Below are 19,351 nucleotides of genomic sequence, written 5' to 3' on the forward strand. Positions count from 1 at the left end.
TAAAGAAGTGTGTTTTTGCCCACAAAAACTTATGCCCAAATAAATCTGTTAGTCTTTTTAAGGTGCCACCAGACTCCTCATTTTTCATAAGTTGTTTCTTAGTTCCTCTTATTCTCATTAGCATCTATGCACAGCATATACCCTGTGGTCAGGACAGGACATACAATGATGTTACAATAGGTGTCTCATGATCCTGGACAATACCTTGCAGTTTATTGCAATCTAGTTTTTGTAACATTACCTATTGTCACATCTTTTACACTAATCTTGTGACCTTCCTGGCATAGGGTTATTCCTAGATCACCCACTTATGTCAGGTGTTTTTAAGCCTATGGCCTAGTCTGACTAAGCTGAAATCTTACAGGTCTCAGCCTATAGGTCTTGCGTTCCAGCCATGCTTTACTTATAAACCTATACTTATATACACTCTCATCACTCCTAAATACTTGTCAATCGTATCCTTCTGTACTCCTACAATTTAAATCTATTTAGCATATGTTGATTATGTTATAATGGCGCATGAATTGATCATAACACAATAATAAATGGATGATAAAATGAACTAATTGGCTACAGGGACCACTTGGAAGAAGACACTTAAGTTTTTATTAGAGGCTGACAAACAACCAGCAAGAGTGGGAACATTTGCAGAGCAAGAGGTCAGGGAGAGATACAAAACTTGACGAGAGGTGTGATGAATGTGGGGATTTTAGTAATATTTTTGATTCCCATGCATGCCTCAGTCTCTACCTTGGCTTTGCATTTCTGTGCACTAATTGTAAGGGGGAGGGATGATGTGTTGACTCGGCAACCTGATTGGAGTCATTAACAAACTGAGTAAAGTCTTCACATGTCAGTGGAGGATATGAGGACAAAGGAAACCCCAAATGGCCTGAACGTTCACACCTAGCTACCATCAGCAAGAGCAGGGGCGGGCAAACTTTTTGGCCTGAGGGCCACATCGGATTTCTGAAATTGTGTGGAGGGATGGTTATGGGAGGCTGTGCTTCCCCAAACAGCCAGGCATGGCCTGGTCCCCACTCCCTATCCAATCTCCCCCCTCCCCCCGGCTTCTCGCCCCCTGACTGCCCCCCCGGGACCCCCGCCCCATCCAGCCGCCCTGACTACCCCCTGCCACCCCATCCAACCCCCTCCTTTCATTCCTGACCCCCCCGCCCCCGGACCCCTGCCCCATCCAACCACCCCTTCTCCCTGTCCTCAACCGCCCCCAGAATCCCTGCCCTGACTGCCCCTCGCCACCCCACCCAACCCCCCTCTCCTTCCTGACTGCCCCCCAGGGACTCCTGCCCCCATTCAACTCCCCTGTTCCCTGCCCTCTGACCACCCCAACCCCCATTTATACCCCAGTCCCCTAACCATCACCCTGCACTCCCCTGCCCTCTATACAACCCCCCCTGCTCTCTGCCCCCTTACCATGCTGTCTGGAGCACTGGTGGCTGGCAGTGCTACAGCCTTGCCACTCAGAGCACCAGAACAGGCAGCCATGCCGCCCGACTGGAGCCACCGTGCAGCACAGAGCATGGGTCAGGCCGCGGCTCTGCAGCTGCACTGCCCGGCAAGAGCTCACAGCCCCCCTCCCCACCCAGAGCATTGCACCGGCAGCAGCAGCGCAGTGAGCTGAGGCTGCAGGGGAGGGGGGACAGCAGGGAAGGGGCTCGGGACTAGCCTCCTGGGCCAGGAGTTCAGGGGCCAGGGAGGAGGGTTGTAGTTTGCCCACCTCTGAGCAAGAGGAAGGAGATTTTCTCTCCCCCCCCCCCCTTTGCAGGGAAGCAGAGCAAGAGAAAAATGGGGTGTCACGTGGCTCTGTTAAGAGCGGAGCTCACAGATGCAACAGTCACACACCTGGGATAAAAGACACAGAGAGAGAGAGAATGTGTGTGCCAAGATGGCTTCTACAGTTGTGTACAGTAGAACCTCAGAGTTATGCACACCAGAGTTACGAACTGCCCAGTCAACCACACACCTCGTTTGAATCAGAGGTACGCAATCAGGCAGCAGAAGAGACAGGAAAAAAAAAAGGTAGGTACAGTATAGTACTGTGTTAAACATGATAAAGGGAAAGCAACATTTTTCTTCTGCATAGTAAAGTTTCAAAGCTGTATTAAGTAATTGTTCACTTGTAAACTTTTGAAAGAACAACCATAATTTTTGTTCAGTTATGGTGTTTGTAACTCTGAGGTTCTACTGTAGCTGGCCTGGTGGTATCCAGTTTGAACTCTGGTCTTAACCATTGCCTCTCTTTGCTAACCTGAGGACTTTCAGATTCTGTTTTCCAGGTGACTAATGCATTGTTACCTTGATTTGAAAAAGCTGCCTGATGTTACTGCAAATACTTACAGGGATCATTGCACCCTGAAGGAGTAAAGACTTCGACTCCCTCAGGGAATGGATGGGTAGGATCCCCTGGGGGACTAACATGAAGGGGAAAGGAGTCCAGGAGAGCTGGCTCTATTTCAAGGAATCCCTGTTGAGGTTACAGGGACAAACCATCCCAATGTGTCAAAAGAATAGTAAATATGGCAGGCGACCAGCTTGGCTTAACGGTGAAATCCTAGCAGATCTTAAACATAAAAAAGAAGCTTACAAGAAGTGAAAGTTTTAGACATATGACCAGGGAAGAGTATAAAAATATTGCTCAGGCATGTAGGAATGAAATCAGGCAGGCCAAATCGCACCTGGAGCTGCAGCTAGCGAGAGATGTTAAGAGTAACAAGAAGGGTTTCTTCAGGTATGTTGGCAACAAGAAGAAAGCCAAGGAAAGTGTGGGCCCCTTAATGAATGAGGGAGGCAACCTAGTGACGGAGGATGTGGAAAAAGCTAATGTACTCAATGCTTTTTTTGCCTCTGTCTTCACTAACAAGGTCAGCTCCCAGTCTGCTGCGCTGGGCATCACAACATGGGGAATAGATGGCCAGCCCTCTGTGGAGAAAGAGGTGGTTAGGAACTATTTAGAAAAGCTGGACGTGCACAAGTCCATGGGGTCGGACGAGTTGCATCCGAGAGTGCTAAAGGAACTGGCGGCTGTGATTGCAGAGCCATTGGCCATTATCTTTGAAAACTCGTGGCGAACGGGGGAAGTCCCGGATGAGTGGAAAAAGGCTAATGTAGTGCCAATCTTTAAAAAAGGGAAGAAGGAGAATCCTGGGAACTACAGGCCAGTCAGCCTCACTTCAGTCCCCGGAAAAATCATGGAGCAGGTCCTCAAAGAATCAATCCTGAAGCACTTACATGAGAGGAAAGTGATCAGGAACAGTCAGCATGGATTCACCAAGGGAAGGTCATGCCTGACTAATCTAATCGCCTTCTATGATGAGATTACTGGTTCTGTGGATGAAGGGAAAGCAGTGGATGTATTGTTTCTTGACTTTAGCAAAGCTTTTGACACGGTCTCCCACAGTATTCTTGCTAGCAAGTTAAAGAAGTATGGGCTGGATGAATGCACTATAAGGTGGGTAGAAAGTTGGCTAGATTGTCGGGCTCAACGGGTAGTGCTCAATGGCTCCATGTCTAGTTGGCAGCCGGTGTCAAGTGGAGTGCCCCAGGGGTCGGTCCTGGGGCCGGTTTTGTTCAATATCTTCCTAAATGATCTGGAGGATGGTGTGGATTGCACTCTCAGCAAATTTGCGGATGATACTAAACTGGGAGGAGTGGTAGATACGCTGGAGGGCAGGGGTAGGATACAGAGGGATCTAGACAAATTGGAGGATTGGGCCAAAAGAAATCTGATGAGGTTCAATAAGGATAAGTGCAGGGTCCTGCACTTAGGACGGAAGAACCCAATGCACAGCTACAGACTAGGGACTGAATAGCTAGGCAGCAGTTCTGCGGAAAAGGACCTAGGGGTGAGAGTGGACGAGAAGCTGGATATGAGTCAGCAGTGTGCCCTTGTTGCCAAGAAGGCCAATGGCATTTTGGGATGTATAAGTAGGGGCATAACGAGCAGATCGAGGGACGTGATCGTCCCCCTCTATTTGACATTGGTGAGGCCTCATCTGGAGTACTGTGTCCAGTTTTAGGCCCCACACTACAAGAAGGATGTGGATAAATTGGAGAGTCCAGCGAAGGGCAACAAAAATGATTAGGGGTCTGGAACACATGAGTTATGAGGAGAGGCTGAAGGAACTGGGATTGTTTAGTCTGCAGAAGAGAAGAATGAGGGGGGATTTGATAGCTGCTTTCAACTACCTGAGAGGTGGTTCCAGAGGGGATGGTTCTAGACTATTCTCAGTGGTAGAAGAGGACAGGACAAGGAGTAATGGTCTCAAGTTGTAGTGGGGGGGTTTAGGTTGGATATTAGGAAAAACTTTTTCACTAGGAGGGTGGTGAAACACTGGAATGCGTTGCCTAGGGAGGTGGTGGAATCTCCTTCCTTCGAAGTTTTTAAGGTCAGGCTTGACAAAGCCCTGGCTGGGATGATTTAATTGGGGATTGGTCCTGCTTTTGAGCAGGGGGTTGGACTAGATGACCTCCTGAGGTCCCTTCCAACCCTGATATTCTATGATTCTATGAAAGGACAGCACTCCCATAGGGGTCTGGCTTGGCTGGATTCAGTCCAGAGAGCCATGGAAAGAGAGTGGGATTGCCGGCGTCCAAGGGCATGATTTCAGAGTCTTGGAGTATGCAGGCCTGCCTTGGGGAACTGTGAGGATCTCGGCACACTAAACGGGAGGATATCACTCCCAAGGGACTGGTTACAGGCAGGGAACTGGACCAGACAGGGAGAGATACAAAATTGACAAGAAGCTACTTTGAGGTTGAAATGATTTGCACTGATGGAAACTGGTGGATTTACGAACTTAATAACTGAAGCCCTCTGTTGATAGAACATAGACATAGGTAATACAAACTTTGTAATGCTTCATCCTTGACCTCTGGCCTACCTGAGGAAACATTACAAAGTTTCTGTATTGATTAATCTTAAACTGCAGTGGTCAATAAGGGTTGGTTTCCTGAGCAGTTACGGTATCAGGAAAATTATTATCAGTGTCATTAGGATGAGAGACCTGAGGAGTAGATGAAAAAATTTGCACTTTACCGCAAGTTCCCTTTTTAACAAATCCACTAAAGAGCTAAACACTCCCACAAACACTGAAATACAACAGCAGATAGAGTGAGTGCAAAGTGTTTTGCCCTATGACTGTGATCACTCACATTCCCTGCTGGAAAGCCTTCCCCCTTAACTTCATTGTTACAGTCACCAGTGGATTTCATTGTGGCATTTCCATGGCAGGCAGGCTGGGATACAGCTTTTAAAGGTGTTACGCTGATGCCCACTGGGGTTCATATATATTTATGGAGGTTTGAACCCCATTTCCTTATTTGAACTTCCACACTTCACTATGTTTGGGGTGCCCTGTTTTTCATAGGTTAACTTGTTAGTTCCCCTTATACTCATTACAGTTTACATTAATCAGTCACCATAACTTGATGCCTATACAGTAGAACCCTGTTTATCTGACCCTCCCTTAACCGGCTCTCTGCATTTACCAAACACCCAGGACTCCACTTTCGATTATCTGATCGGGCTCTGGTCCCAATTAGACCGGATAAATGGGGTTCTACTGTATTTGCAAAAATCTCGAAAATACTTTAACTGGCACATTACTGTATATATTTCCTAAATACCAGCAGTTAATACATCTATTCCTGTGACTGTCTTATCTTGTGACCTAGGGTATGTCTACACTACGGAATAAGGTCAAATTTATAGAAGTGGGTTTTTTAGAAATCGGTTTTATATATTCGAGTGTGTGTGTCCCCACAGAAAATGCTCTAAGTGCATTAAGTGCAGTAACTCGGCGGAGCGCTTCCACAGTACTGAGGCTAGAGTCGACTTCCGGAGCGCTGCACTGTGGATAGCTATCCCACAGTTCCTGCAGTCTCCGCTGCCCATTGGAATTCTGGGTTGAGATCCCAATGCCTGATGGGGCTAAAATATTGTCGCGGGTGGTTCTGGGTACATATCGTCAGGCCCCCCTTTTCTCTCTCCCTCCGTGAAAGCAAGGGCAGACAATCGTTTCGCGCCTTTTTTCCTGAGTTACCTGTGCAGATGCCATACCATGGCAGGCATGGAGCCTGCTCAGGTAACCGTCAGCGTATGTCTCCTGGGGGCTGGCAGACGCGGTACGGCATTGCTACACAGTAGCAGCAACCCATTGCCTTCTGGCAGCAGACGGTGCAGTACGACTGGTAGCCATCCTCGTCGTGTCCGAGGTGCTCCTGGCCACGTCGGCTGGGAGCGCCTGGGCAGACATGGGCGCAGGGACTAAATTTGGAGTGACTTGACCAGTTCATTCTCTTTAGTCCTGCAGTCAGTCCTATTGAACCGTCTTATGGTGAGCAGGCAGGCGATACGGATTGCTAGCAGTTGTACTGTACCATCTTCTGCCGGGCAGGCAAGAGATGAGGATGGCTAGCAGTCGTACTGTACCATCTTCTGCCGAGCAGCCATGAGATGTGGATGGCATGCAGTCCCTCTGCACCGTCTGCTGCCAGCCAAAGATGTAAAAGATAGATGGAGTGGATCAAAACAAGAAATAGACCAGATTTGTTTTGTACTCATTTGCCTCCTCCCCCATCTAGGGGACTCATTCCTCTAGGTCACACTGCAGTCACTCACAGAGAAGGTGCAGCGAGGTAAATCTAGCCATGTATCAATCAGAGGCCAGGCTAACCTCCTTGTTCCAATAAGAACAATAACTTAGGTGCACCATTTCTTATTGGAACCCTCCGTGAAGTCCTGCCTGAAATACTCCTTGATGTAAAGCCACCCCCTTTGTTGATTTTAGCTCCCTGAAGCCAACCCTGTAAGCCGTGTCGTCAGTCGCCCCTCCCTCCGTCAGAGCAACGGCAGACAATCGTTCCGTGCCTTTTTTCTGTGCGGACGCCATACCAAGGCAAGCATGGAGGCCGCTCAGCTCACTTTGGCAATTAGGAGCACATTCAACACCACATGCATTATCCAGCACTATATGCAGCACCAGAACCTGGCAAAGCGATACCGCGCGAGGAGGCGACGTCAGCACGGTCATGTGAGTGATCAGGACATGGACACAGATTTCTCTGAAAGCATGGGCCCTGCCAATGCATGCATCATGGTGCTAATGGGGCAGGTTCATGCTGTGGAACGCCGATTCTGGGCTCGGGAAACAAGCACAGACTGGTGGGACCGCATAGTGTTGCAGGTCTGGGACGATTCCCAGTGGCTGCGAAACTTTCTCATGCGTAAGGGCACTTTCATGGAACTTTGTGACTTGCTGTCCCCTGCCGTGAGGCGCATGAATACCAAGATGAGAGCAGCCCTCACAGTTGAGAAGCGAGTGGCAATAGCCCTGTGGAAGCTTGCAACGCCAGACAGCTACCCGTCAGTTGGGAATCAATTTGGAGTGGGCAAATCTACTGTTGGGGCTGCTGTGAGGCAAGTAGCCCACGCAATCAAAGATCTGCTGATATCAAAGGTCGTGACCCTGGGAAATGTGCAGGTCATAGTGGATGGCTTTGCTGCAATGGGATTCCCTAACTGTGGTGGGGCCATAGACGGAACCCATATCCCTATCTTGGCACCGGAGCACCAAGCCGCCGAGTACGTAAACCGCAAGGGGTACTTTTCAATAGTGCTGCAAGCTCTGGTGGATCACAAGGGACGTTTCACCAACATCAACGTGGGATGGCCGGGAAAGGTACATGACGCTCGCGTCTTCAGGAACTCTGGTCTGTTTCAAAAGCTGCAGGAAGGGACTTTCTTCCCAGACCAGAAAATAACTGTTGGGGATGTTGAAATGCCTATATGTATCCTTGGGGACCCAGCCTACCCCTTAATGCCATGGCTCATGAAGCCGTACACAGGCAGCCTGGACAGTAGTCAGGAGCTGTTCAACTACAGGCTGAGCAAGTGCAGAATGGTGGTAGAATGTGCATTTGGACGTTTAAAGGCGCGCTGGTGCAGTTTACTGACTCGCTTAGACGTCAGCGAAACCAATATTCCCACAATATCTGTGAGAGTAAGGGGGAGACATTTATGGCGGGGTGGGAGGTTGAGGCAAATCGCCTGGCTGCTGGTTACGCGCAGCCAGACACCAGGGCGGTTAGAAGAGCACAGGAGGGCGCGGTACGCATCAGAGAAGCTTTGAAAACCAGTTTCATGACTGGCCAGGCTACGGTGTGAAAGTTCTGTTTGTTTCTCCGTGATGAAACCCCCCGCCCCTTGGTTCACTCTACTTCCCTGTAAGCTAACCACCCTCCCCTCCTCCCTTCGATCACCGCTTGCAGAGGCAATAAAGTCATTGTTGCTTCACATTCATGCATTCTTTATTCATTCATCACACAAATAGGGGGATGACTACCAAGGTAGCCCAGGAGGGGTGGTGGAGGAGGGAAGGAAAATGCCACACAGCACTTTAAAAGTTTACAACTTTAAAATTCATTGAATGCCAGCCTTCTTTTTTTTGGGCAATCCTCTGTGGCGGAGTGGCTGGTTGGCCGGTGGCCCCCCCACCGCGTTCTTGAGCGTCTGGGTGTGGAGGCTATGGAACTAGGGGAGGAGGGCGGTTGGTTACACAGGGGCTGTAGTGGCAGTCTGTGCTCCAGCTGCCTTTACTGCAGCTCAGCCATACACTGGAGCATACTGGTTTGGTCCTCCAGCAGCCTCAGCATTGAATCCTGCCTCCTCTCATCACGATCCCACCACATTTGAGCTTCAGCCCTGTTTTCAGCCCGCCACCTCTCCTCCTGGTCATTTTGTGCTTTCCTGCACTCTGACATTATTTGCCTCCATGCATTCGTCTGTGCTCTATCAGTGTGGGAGGACAGCATGAGCTCGGAGAACATTTCATCTCGAGTGCGTTTTTTTTTTTCTTTCTAAGCTTCACTAGCCTCTGGGAAGGAGAAGATCCTGTGATCATTGAAACACATGCAGCTGGTGAAGGAAAAAAAAAGGGACAGCGGTATTTAAAAAGACACATTTTATAAAACAGTGGCTACACTCTTTCAGGGTAAACCTTGCTGTTAACATTACATACATAGCACATGTGCTTTCGTTACAAGGTCGCATTTTGCCTCCCTCCACCAAGTGGCTACCCCCTCGACCCTCCCCCCTCCCTGTGGCTAACAGCGGGGAACATTTCTGTTTAGCCACAGGCAAATAGCCCAGCAGGAGTGGGCTCCTCTGAGTGTCCCCTGAAGAAAAGCACTCTATTTCAACCAGGTGACCATGAATTATATCTCACTCTCCTGAGGATAACACAGAGAGATAAAGAACGGATGTTGTTTGAACGCCAGCAAACATACGCTGCAGTGCTTTGTTGTACAATGATTCCCGAGTATGTGTTACTGGCCTGGAGTGGTAAAGTGTCCTACCATGAAGGACGCAATAAGGCTGCCCTCCCCAGAAACCTTTTGCAAAGGCTTTGGGAGTACATCCAGGAGAGCCGCGAATGCCAGGGGAAAGTAATCCTTTCACATGCTTGCTTTTAAACCATGTATAGTATTTTAAAAGGTACACTCACCGGAGGTCCCTTCTCCGCCTGCTGGGTCCAGGGGGCAGCCTTGGGTGGGTTCGGGGGGTACTGGCTCCAGGTCCAGGGTGAGAAACAGTTCCTGGCTGTCAGGAAAACCGGTTTCTCCGCTTGCTTGCTGTGAGCTATCTGCAACCTCATCATCATCATCATCTTCTTCATCCCCAAAACCTGTTTCCGTATTGCCTCCATCTCCATTGAAGGAGTCAAACAACACGGCAGGGGTAGTGGTGGCTGAACCCCCTAAAATGGCATGCGACTCATCATAGAAGCGGCATGTTTGGGGCTCTGACCCGGAGCGGCCGTTCGCCTCTCTGGTTTTCTGGTAGGCTTGCCTCAGCTCCTTCAGTTTCACGCGGCACTGCTTCGGGTCCCTGTTATGGCCTCTGTCCTTCATGCCCTGGGAGATTTTGACAAAGGTTTTGGCATTTCGAAAACTGGAACGGAGTTCTGATAGCACGGATTCCTCTCCCCATACAGCGATCAGATCCCGTACCTCCCGTTCGGTCCATGCTGGAGCTCTTTTGCGATTCTGGGACTCCATCATGGTCACCTCTGCTGATGAGCTCTGCATGGTCACCTGCAGCTTGCCACGCTGGACAAACAGGAAATGAGATTCAAGAGTTCGCGGTTCTTTTCCTGTCTACCTGGCCAGTGCATCTGAGTTGAGAGTGCTGTCCAGAGCGGTCACAATGGAGCACTCTGGGATAGCTCCCGGAGGCCAATACCGTCGAATTGTGTCCACAGTACCCCAAATTCGAGCCGGCAAGGCCGATTTAAGCGCTAATCCATTTGTCAGGGGTGGAGTAAGGAAATCAATTTTAAGAGCCCTTTCGTCGAAATAAAGGGATTTATCGTGTGGACGGGTGCAGGTTTACATCGATTTAATGCTGCTAAATTCGACCTAAAGTTCTAGTGTAGATTAGGGCCTAGTCACACATAGGCTGATGTGAGAAGCTAACCAATCTTCAGTTCTGAGGCCTTGTGGGTAAGCTAAATATCTTGCGGGTCTGAGACATGTAGGCCCAGTATTACAACATTAATTAATGCTTATATTTCACTTCTACATCCTGAATATCAAGTCATGCCTGACTAATCTAATTCCTTCTATGACGAGATAACTGGCTCTGTGGATGAGGGGAAAGCGGTGGACATGTTGTTCCTTGACTTTAGCAAAGCTTTCCTCCCCCACTCTGAACTCTAGGGTACAGATGTGGGGACCTGCATGAAAAACCTCCTAAGCTTATCTTTACCAGCTTAGGTCAAAACTTCCCCAAGGTACAAAGTATTCCACCCGTGGTCCTTGGAATGGCCGCTACCACCACCAAACTAATACTGGTTACTGGGGAAGAGCTGTTTGGACGCGTCTTTCCCCCCAAAATACTTCCCAAAACCCTGCACCCCACTTCCTGGACAAGGTTTGGTAAAAAGCCTCACCAATTTGCCTAGGTGACTACAGACCCAGACCCTTGGATCTTAAGAACAATGAACAATCCTCCCAACACTTGCACCCCCCCTTTCCTGGGAAATATTGGATAAAAAGCCTCACCAATTTGCATAGGTGACCACAGACCCAAACCCTTGGATCTGATGAAGTGAGCTGCAGCTCACGAAAGCTCATGCTCAAATAAATTGGTTAGTCTCTAAGGTGCCACAAGTACTCCTTTTCTTTTGACACTGTCTCCCACAGTATTCTTGCCAGCAAGTTAAAGAAGTATGGGCTGGATGAATGCACTATAAGGTGGATAGAAAGTTGGCTAGATTGTCGGGCTCAACGGGTAGTGATCAATGGCTCCATGTCTAGTTGGCAGCCGGCATCAAGTGGAATGCCCCAAGGGTTGGTCCTGGGGCCAGTTTTGTTCAATATCTTCATAAATGATCTGGAGGATGGCGTGGATTGCACCCTCAGCAAGTTTGCAGATGACACTAAATTGGGAGGAGAGGTAGATATGCTGGAGGGTAGGGATAGGATACAGAGGGCCCTAGACAAATTAGAGGATTGGGCCAAAAGAAATCTGATGAGGTTCAACGAGGACAAGTGCAGAGTCCTGCACTTAGGGTGGAAGAATCCAATGCACTGCTACAGGCTGGCGACTGACTGGCTAAGCAGCAGTTCTGCAGAAAAGGACCTGGGGATTACAGTGGACGAGAAGCTGGATATGCGTCAACAGTGTGCCCTTGTTGCCAAGAAGGCGAATGGCATTTTGGGATGTATATGTAGGGGCATTGCCAGCAGATTGAGGGACGTGATCGTTCCCCTCTATTCGACACTGGTAAGGCCTCATCTGGAGTACTGTGTCCAGTTTTGGGTCCCACACTACAAGAAGGATGTGGAAAAATTGGAAAACATCCAGCAGAGTGCAACAAAAATGATTAGGGGACTGGAACACGACTTATGAGGAGAGGCTGAGGGACCTGGGATTGTTTAGTCTGCGGAAGAGAAGAATGAGGGGGGATTTGATAGCTGCTTTCAACTACCTGAAAGGGGGTTCCAAAGAGGATGTCTCTAGACTGTCCTCAGTGGTAGCAGATGACAGAACAAGGAGTAATGGTCTCAAGTTGCAGTGGGGGAGGTTTAGGTTGGATATTAGGAAAAACGTTTTCACTAGGAGGGTGGTGAAACAGTGGAATGCGTTACCTAGGGAGGTGGTGGAATCTCCTTCCTTCGAAGTTTTTAAGGTCAGGCTTGACAAAGCCCTGGCTGGTTTCATGTCTAGTTGGGGATTGGTCCTGCTTTGAGCAGGGGGTTGGACTAGATGACCTCCTGAGGCCCTTCCAACCCTGATATTCTATGATTCTATGATTCTCTAAATATACCTGAGAAGATTTATCCTTGGCTACAGACCTAGAGAGGACCAATTCCTGTGGATATCAGGAGTTCAGGTTCTGACACCTGTTGCCCTATATCTCTGACACTGACAGCAAGGATGCAGAGTTAGCCGTGGTAGTTGATGGAATAACCATCAGATGGTAACCAGTGACCTGAACCATGTTCAAAACAGTGATCTAAATGTGATAATTTTTTAATCTGTCTGCATTAAATGGCTTTTTATAGTGCTTTTTTTACCACAGTATCTCAGCACTAGTATACTATTAACAATCCTATTCCTATCCTATTCTCCTCTGAGCTTTTCAGCCCTTGCAAAAGAGCAAATGTGAGCAGAATATTTCTGCGATTATTGAAGAAAGTATTTTGCCAAGGTGACTTGTTCTAATTTCTTTAATCTGATACATTGAATAAATTTATCAATGAATTGCTCCACTGATGTTTTTGTTTTCCAGGCTGTGACAGCCCTAGTGAAGAACTATCCTAAACACATGGTTTCCTCCATGCAGCAGATCCTGCCGATTGTTTGGAATACGCTTACAGAAAGTGCAGCCTTATATCCTTTTTCCTTATGGTGTGTGGTTTAAAGTAGAATAAAAGAGCTCTTGAGGAGTCTCAGAAGAAGAAAGCAATTGTACACAGATCTTGTATGTGGCTGTAGGCAAATTGGAGAGCAATCAGTTTACCATGGCAGACAGAAAACAAAAAAAAACAATTGGTTAATGGACCTTTGATCAATAGTCCAACCACTTGCATTACACAGGTCCTAGAATTTCACCCAGTAATTCCTGCATCATGCCCATTAACCTGTAGTTAAACTAGAGCATTTCTTCTAGAGCCGCGGTGTCAAAGTAATTTCATAAGGTGTGCCTGATCTGACACCTTGCCACTTGGCTCAGGCCAATTTTGCTGGATTGCTGTACAGCAATCCTGGTTAGTCTTTAAATTCATACTAATGATACTCACTGGGATTGGACCTACCTTCATGTTGGCGTGAAGAGTGGACCATGACAAGTCGACTATGGTCATTTTAATAAAATAAATAAATAAATAAAGGTCTTGTCTACGTGGCCCCAAAGTTTGCACTATGGGGCCATGATTTGTAGAGTACTGCACTCTGTCTCCCCTGTGTGGACCCTGCTGGTGTGTACTAAATGTTCCTTAATGTGCATTGATGTAGTCCTGTTTCAGACATGACAACATCAATGGATGCTAGCAGGTACTACGTGGGGATTTAAAGCACAACGCACTGATGTGCCCTCAAGTTATACCCTGGTAGTGTGAATTCTGGGTGTGTGTAACCAAGCCTGAAGATTCATGGGAAGTCTGTGGCAGCATGAATTTGATTTAAATCATGATTTAAATCACTAGTCAGGAAGGCTCGATTTAATCATGGTTTTCTACAGAAAAGTGCATTCTTGTTGGTATATTATATGGTATAATACATATTCTTCACAACTCAGAGATGTAGGTTTCACTTTTAGAAGGTACACACTATACATTTTTAAACAGTGATTTATTTTGAAAACTTTTCAGATTAGTTTTATAGCTATATCAGAAAATTAGTGATTGTTTGGTTATTTCATTTACCAAAGGTAATTGAAGCAGATATATATGAAGTCGTTGGGAGGTGAACTATCTCCAATTCAACAGGTTGATCATTAATATTTGGAGGATTTTCTTGCCATGTTGTATTAGGAGGAGAACATCACCAGACAGACATTTAAATTGTTTTATTTAACTAAAACAGCAACATTAAGTATTCTGGATTTTTTTCTTCAACAGCAAACATATAATATTTTTACAAAACAAGCATATGTCCCTCGCTTCTCACATTTATCTCCAGATTTCTTCTCCTTGTCCAGATCTATTTCACTCCCAGCAATCTTCTATTGATTGAACTTCTTTGACTGTGTACACGAATTTGCAGAGGGATGTTAGAGTTGAGCTCTGTTGTTTCTCACCTCTATATATTTATTTATTTGAAAACATTTTTGCTGTTAACAAGCATGTTACTTCTGGAGACACAAATCCACAGTTTGAGAACTGCAAAACGAAGCATCTCTGATGGTATCTTCTAGACTGAGCACTGAGTCCCATTGGGTAGATGGAAACATTAACCTAAATAATCTATACAGAAGCCTGTGAAACCCCATAAAATTGGGTCCCTAATACATGAACTATTGGAACTCATTTACAAAACTTTTCTTAAACATTACATGAATATATTCTCATATACTATAAAATTAGAATTTATAATCCCTGTTCCATGATGAGATATCTTTGAGCTATAATGTATCTTTAGATAGGTTTTTTCCTCAAAAAGCAATAAAAAAATCCAATTTAAATAAAAATCGATATTTTTTATTTAAAAAAAATCATTGATTTTTATCCACCCTGGTCTGTGGTCCAGATTAAGCCATTTTGGGGGCCCCACATTGGATATCCCTGTTCTAGAGAGACACCTAGCCTCAATTTCAGCCTCACTGCAGTCCCTGGAAAAATCATGGAGCAGGTCCTCAAGGAATCCATTTTGAAGCACTTGGAGGAGAGAAAGGTGATCAGGAACAGTCAACATGGATTCACCGTGAGGGATAATCCACTACATAGAATTATAGAAGATTAGGAATGGAAGAGACCTCAGGAGGTCATCTAGTCCAACCCCCTGCTCAAAACAGGACTAATGCCAACTAAATCATTCCAGGCAGGGCTTTGTCAAGCCGGGCCTTTAAAACCTCTAAGTATGGAGATTCCACCACCTTCCTAGTGAAATAGTTTTTTCCTAATATCCAACCTAGACTTCCCCCACTGCAACTTGAGACTATTGATTCTTGTTCTGTCATCTGCCACCACTGAGAACATAGAATCCTAGAATATCTGGGTTGGAAGGGACCTCAGGAGATCATCTAGTCCAACCCCCTGCTCAAAGCAGGACCGATCCCCAATTAAATCATCCCAGCCAGGGCTTTGTCAAGCCTGAGTTTAAAAGCTTCTAGGGAAGGAGATTCCACCACCTCCCTAGGTAACGCATTCCACTGTTTCACCACCCTCCTAATGAAAAAGTTTTCCCTAATATCCAACCTAAATCTCCCCCACTGTAACTTGAGACCATTACTCTTTGTTCTGTCATCTGCTACCACTGAGAACAGTCTAGAGCCATCCTCTTTGGAACCCCCTTTCAGGTAGTTGAAAGCAGCTATCAAATCTCCCCTCATTCGTCTCTTCCTTAGACTAAACATCCCCAGTTCCCTCAGCTTCTCCTCATAAGTCATGTGTTCCAGTCCCCTAATCATTTTTGTTGCCCTCTGCTGGATGTTTTCCAATTTTTCCACATCCTTCTTGTAGTGTGGGACCCAAAACTGGACACAGTACTCCAGATGAGGCCTCACCAATGTCAAATAGAGGGGAACGATCACGTCCCTCGATCTGCTGGCAATGCCCCTACTTATACACCCCAACATGCCGTTGGCCTTCTTGGCAACAAGGGCACACTGTTGACTCATATCCAGCTTCTCATCCACTGTAATCCCTAGGTCCTTTTCTGCAGAACTGCTGCTGAGCCATTCGGTCCCTACTCTGTAGCAGTGCATTGGATTCTTCCGTCCTAAGTGCAGGACTCTGCACTTGTCCTCGTTGAACCTCATCAGATTTCTTTTGGCCCAATCTTCCAATTTGTCTAGGTCCCTTTGTATCCTATCCTTACCCTTACCCTCCAGCATATCTACCACTCCTCCAAGTTTAGTGTCATCTGCAAACTTGCTGAGGGTGCAATCCACACCATCCTCCAGATCATTTATGAAGATATTGAACAAAACCGGCCCCAGAACCGACCCCTGGGGCACTCCACTTGATACCGGCTGCCAACTAGACATGGAGCCATTGATCACTACCCATTGAGCCCGACAATCTAGCCAACTTTCTATCCACCTTATAGTCCATTCATCGAGCCCATACTTCTTTAACAGCTGAGCTCTATCCTTTTTGAAACCCCCCTTCAAGTAGTTGAAGGCTGCTATGAAATCCCCCCACACTCTTCTCTTCTGCAAACTAAAGCCCAGTTCCCTCAGCCTCTCCTCGTCAGTCATGTGCCCCAGCCCCCTGATAATTTTCATTGCCCTCTGCTGGACTCTCCAATTTGTCCACATCCTTTCTGTAGCGGGGAGGGGGGGAACTGGATGCCGTACTCCAGATATGGCCTCACCAGTTCTGAATAGAGGGGATTAATCCCTTCCCTCCATCTGCTGGCAATGCTCCTATTAATGCAGCCCAATATGGTGTTAGCCTTCTTGGCAACAAGGTCACACTGCTGACTCATATCCAGCTTCTCGTCCACTGTAATCCCCAGGTCCTTTTCTGCAGAGCTGCTGCTTAGCCAGCCAATCCCCAGCCTGTAGCGCTGCATGGGATTCTTCCGTCCTAAGTGCAGGACTTTGCACTTGTCCTTGTTGAACCTCATCAGATTTCTTTTAGCCCAATCCTCTAATTTGTCTAGGTCTCTCTGGACCCTATCACTACCCTCCAGCGTATCTACCTCTCCCTACAGCTTAGTGTCATCTGCGAACTTGCTGAGGGTGCAATCCATCCCGTCATCCAGATTATTAATAAAGATCCAACCTCTGTGGCACTCCACTTGATACCGGCTGCCAACTAGACATCGAGCTGTTGATTACTACCCGTTGAGCCCAATAATCTAGCCAGCTTTCTGTCCACTTTATCGTCCATTCATCCAATCTATACTTTTTTAACTTGCTGGCAAGAACTTGGTACAGTGGCTGGTTATATTCACTGTTAAATATGCATCTTATTTCCAGTCTGAATTTTTCTGACTTCAGCAGTTACATCTTGGTATGCCTTTGTCTGCTAGATTAAGGAGTCCTCTATCTCAGAAGTGGCCAACCGGTGGCTCCGGAGCCACATGTGGCTCTTTAAAAGTTAATATGCAGCTGCTTGTACAGGCACCAACTCCGGGACTGGAGCTACAGGCGCCAGCTTTGCAATTTGCCAGTGGTGCTCACTGCTCAACCCCTGGCTCTGCCACAGGCCCTGCCCCCACCCCACCCCTTCCTTGAGCCTGCCATGCCCTCCCTCCTCCCCCTCCCTCCCAGAGCCTCCTGTACGCCACAAAACAACTGATCAGGTGGTGCAGGGAGGGAGGAGGAGGCACTGATTGGCGGGGTTGCCGGTGGGTGCCATGGGGTGGGGGAGGGGAGCTGGTGGGGGGCTGTTGATGTATTACTGTGGTTCTTTGGCAATGTACATTAGTAAATTCTGGCTCCTTCTCAGGCTCAGGTTGGCCACCCCTTCTCTATCTGATAGCTTTTCCCTGTACTTACGTGACATCTTAATCTTCTTTTGGATAAATTATATAAATTAAGCTTCTTTAGTAAAGCAGGTTTTCCAGACCATGAAACCTTCTTGAAGCTCTTCTCTGAACCCTCTCCAATATTTCAGTACCTTTTTTTAAAAAGTGTGAACATCAGAACTGGACACCATATTTCAGTAGTAGTTAAAGAAGTGAGTGAAGGAATTCCACACTCACCCTTTTGACTGGAGAGTCTATGGTTCTTCTAGAGATTGCAGAACCCCAGGCTACTTTATCTCAATAGCCCAGGCATAGTCTTCCTCTTTTATCATAGAGTCATAGAACTGGAAGGGACCTCAAGAGATCATCTAGTCCAGTCCCCTGCACTCAAGGCAGGACTAAGTATTATCTATACCATTCCTGACAGGTATTTGTCCAAGCTGCTCTTAAAATCCCCAATGATGGAGATTCCACAACCTCCCTTGGCAATTTATTCCAGTGCTTAACCACTCTGACAGTTGCGAAGTTTTTCCTAATGTTCAATCTAAACCGCCCTTGCTGCAATTTAAGCCCGTTGCTTCTTGTCCTATCCTCAGAGGTTAAGAAGAACAATTTTTCTCCCTCTTCCTTGTAACAGCCTTTTACATACTTGAAAAGGGTTATCATGTCCCCACTCAGTCTTCTCTTCTCCAGACTAAACAAACCCAGTTTTTTCAACCTTCCCTCATAGGTGATGTTTTCTAGACCTTTAATCATTTTTGTTGCTCTTCTCTGGACTTTCTTTAATTTGTCCACATCTTTCCTGAAATGTGGTGCCCAGAAGTGGACACAGTACTCTAGTTGAGGCCTAATCAGTACAGAGTAGAGCAAAAGAATTACTTCTCGTGTCTGCTTACAACACTCCTGCTAATACATCCCAGAATGATGTTTGCTTTTTTTGCAACAGCATTACACTGTTGACTCTTATTTAGTCTGTGATCCACTATGACCCCCAGATCCGTTTCCACAGTACTCCTTCCTAAGCAGTCATTTCCCATTTTTTATGTGTGCAACTGATCGTTCCTTCCTAAATGGAATACTTTGTATTTGTCCTTATTGAATTTCATCCTATTTACTTCAGACCATTTCTCCAGTTTGTCCAGATCACTTTGAATTTTAATCCTGTCCTAAGCACTTGCAACCACTCCCAGCTTGGTATCGTCTGCAAACTTTATATATGTACTCTCTATGCCATTATCTCAATCACTGATGAAGATATTGAACAGAAGCGGACTCAGAACTGATCCCCCCCCCACTCATTATGCCCTTCCAGCATGACTGTGAACCACTTATAACTACTGTCTGCAAACGATTTTCCAACCAGTTATGCACCCACCTTATAGTGGCTCCATCTAGGTTGTATTTCCCTAGTTTGTTTATGAGAAGGTCATGTGAGGCAGTATCAAAAGCCTTACTAAAGTTAAGATATACCACATCTACCGCTTCTCTCCTATCCACAAGGCTTGTTAGCTTTCTTTGGCAGGGTATGAGTTGATTTGAATGATTTGTTCTTGACAAATCCATGCTGACTGTTACTTATCACCTCATTCTCTTCTAGATGTTTGCAAATTGATTTCTTAATTATTTGCTCCATTATCTTTCCAGGTACAGAAGTTAAGATGACTGGTCTGTAATTGTCCTTATTTTCCT

The 19,351-nt window shown here is 46.7% G+C and overlaps 1 protein-coding gene across 2 annotated transcripts in view; it reads left to right on the plus strand.

The window, feature by feature from the left end:
- The window catches only part of IPO9 (importin 9), a 167,123-nt gene that overhangs the window by 63,965 nt on the left and 83,807 nt on the right, over positions 1 to 19,351 (plus strand). For both annotated transcript variants that reach the window (XM_077839190.1, XM_077839191.1), the window contains exon 8: positions 12,816 to 12,916. In XM_077839190.1, the coding sequence (XP_077695316.1) occupies positions 12,816 to 12,916 (101 nt within the window). The remainder of the gene's footprint in view (positions 1 to 12,815; positions 12,917 to 19,351) is intronic.

This window comes from Eretmochelys imbricata, chromosome 21 (assembly GCF_965152235.1).
Source record: "Eretmochelys imbricata isolate rEreImb1 chromosome 21, rEreImb1.hap1, whole genome shotgun sequence".
Taxonomy (NCBI): Eukaryota; Metazoa; Chordata; order Testudines; family Cheloniidae; genus Eretmochelys; species Eretmochelys imbricata.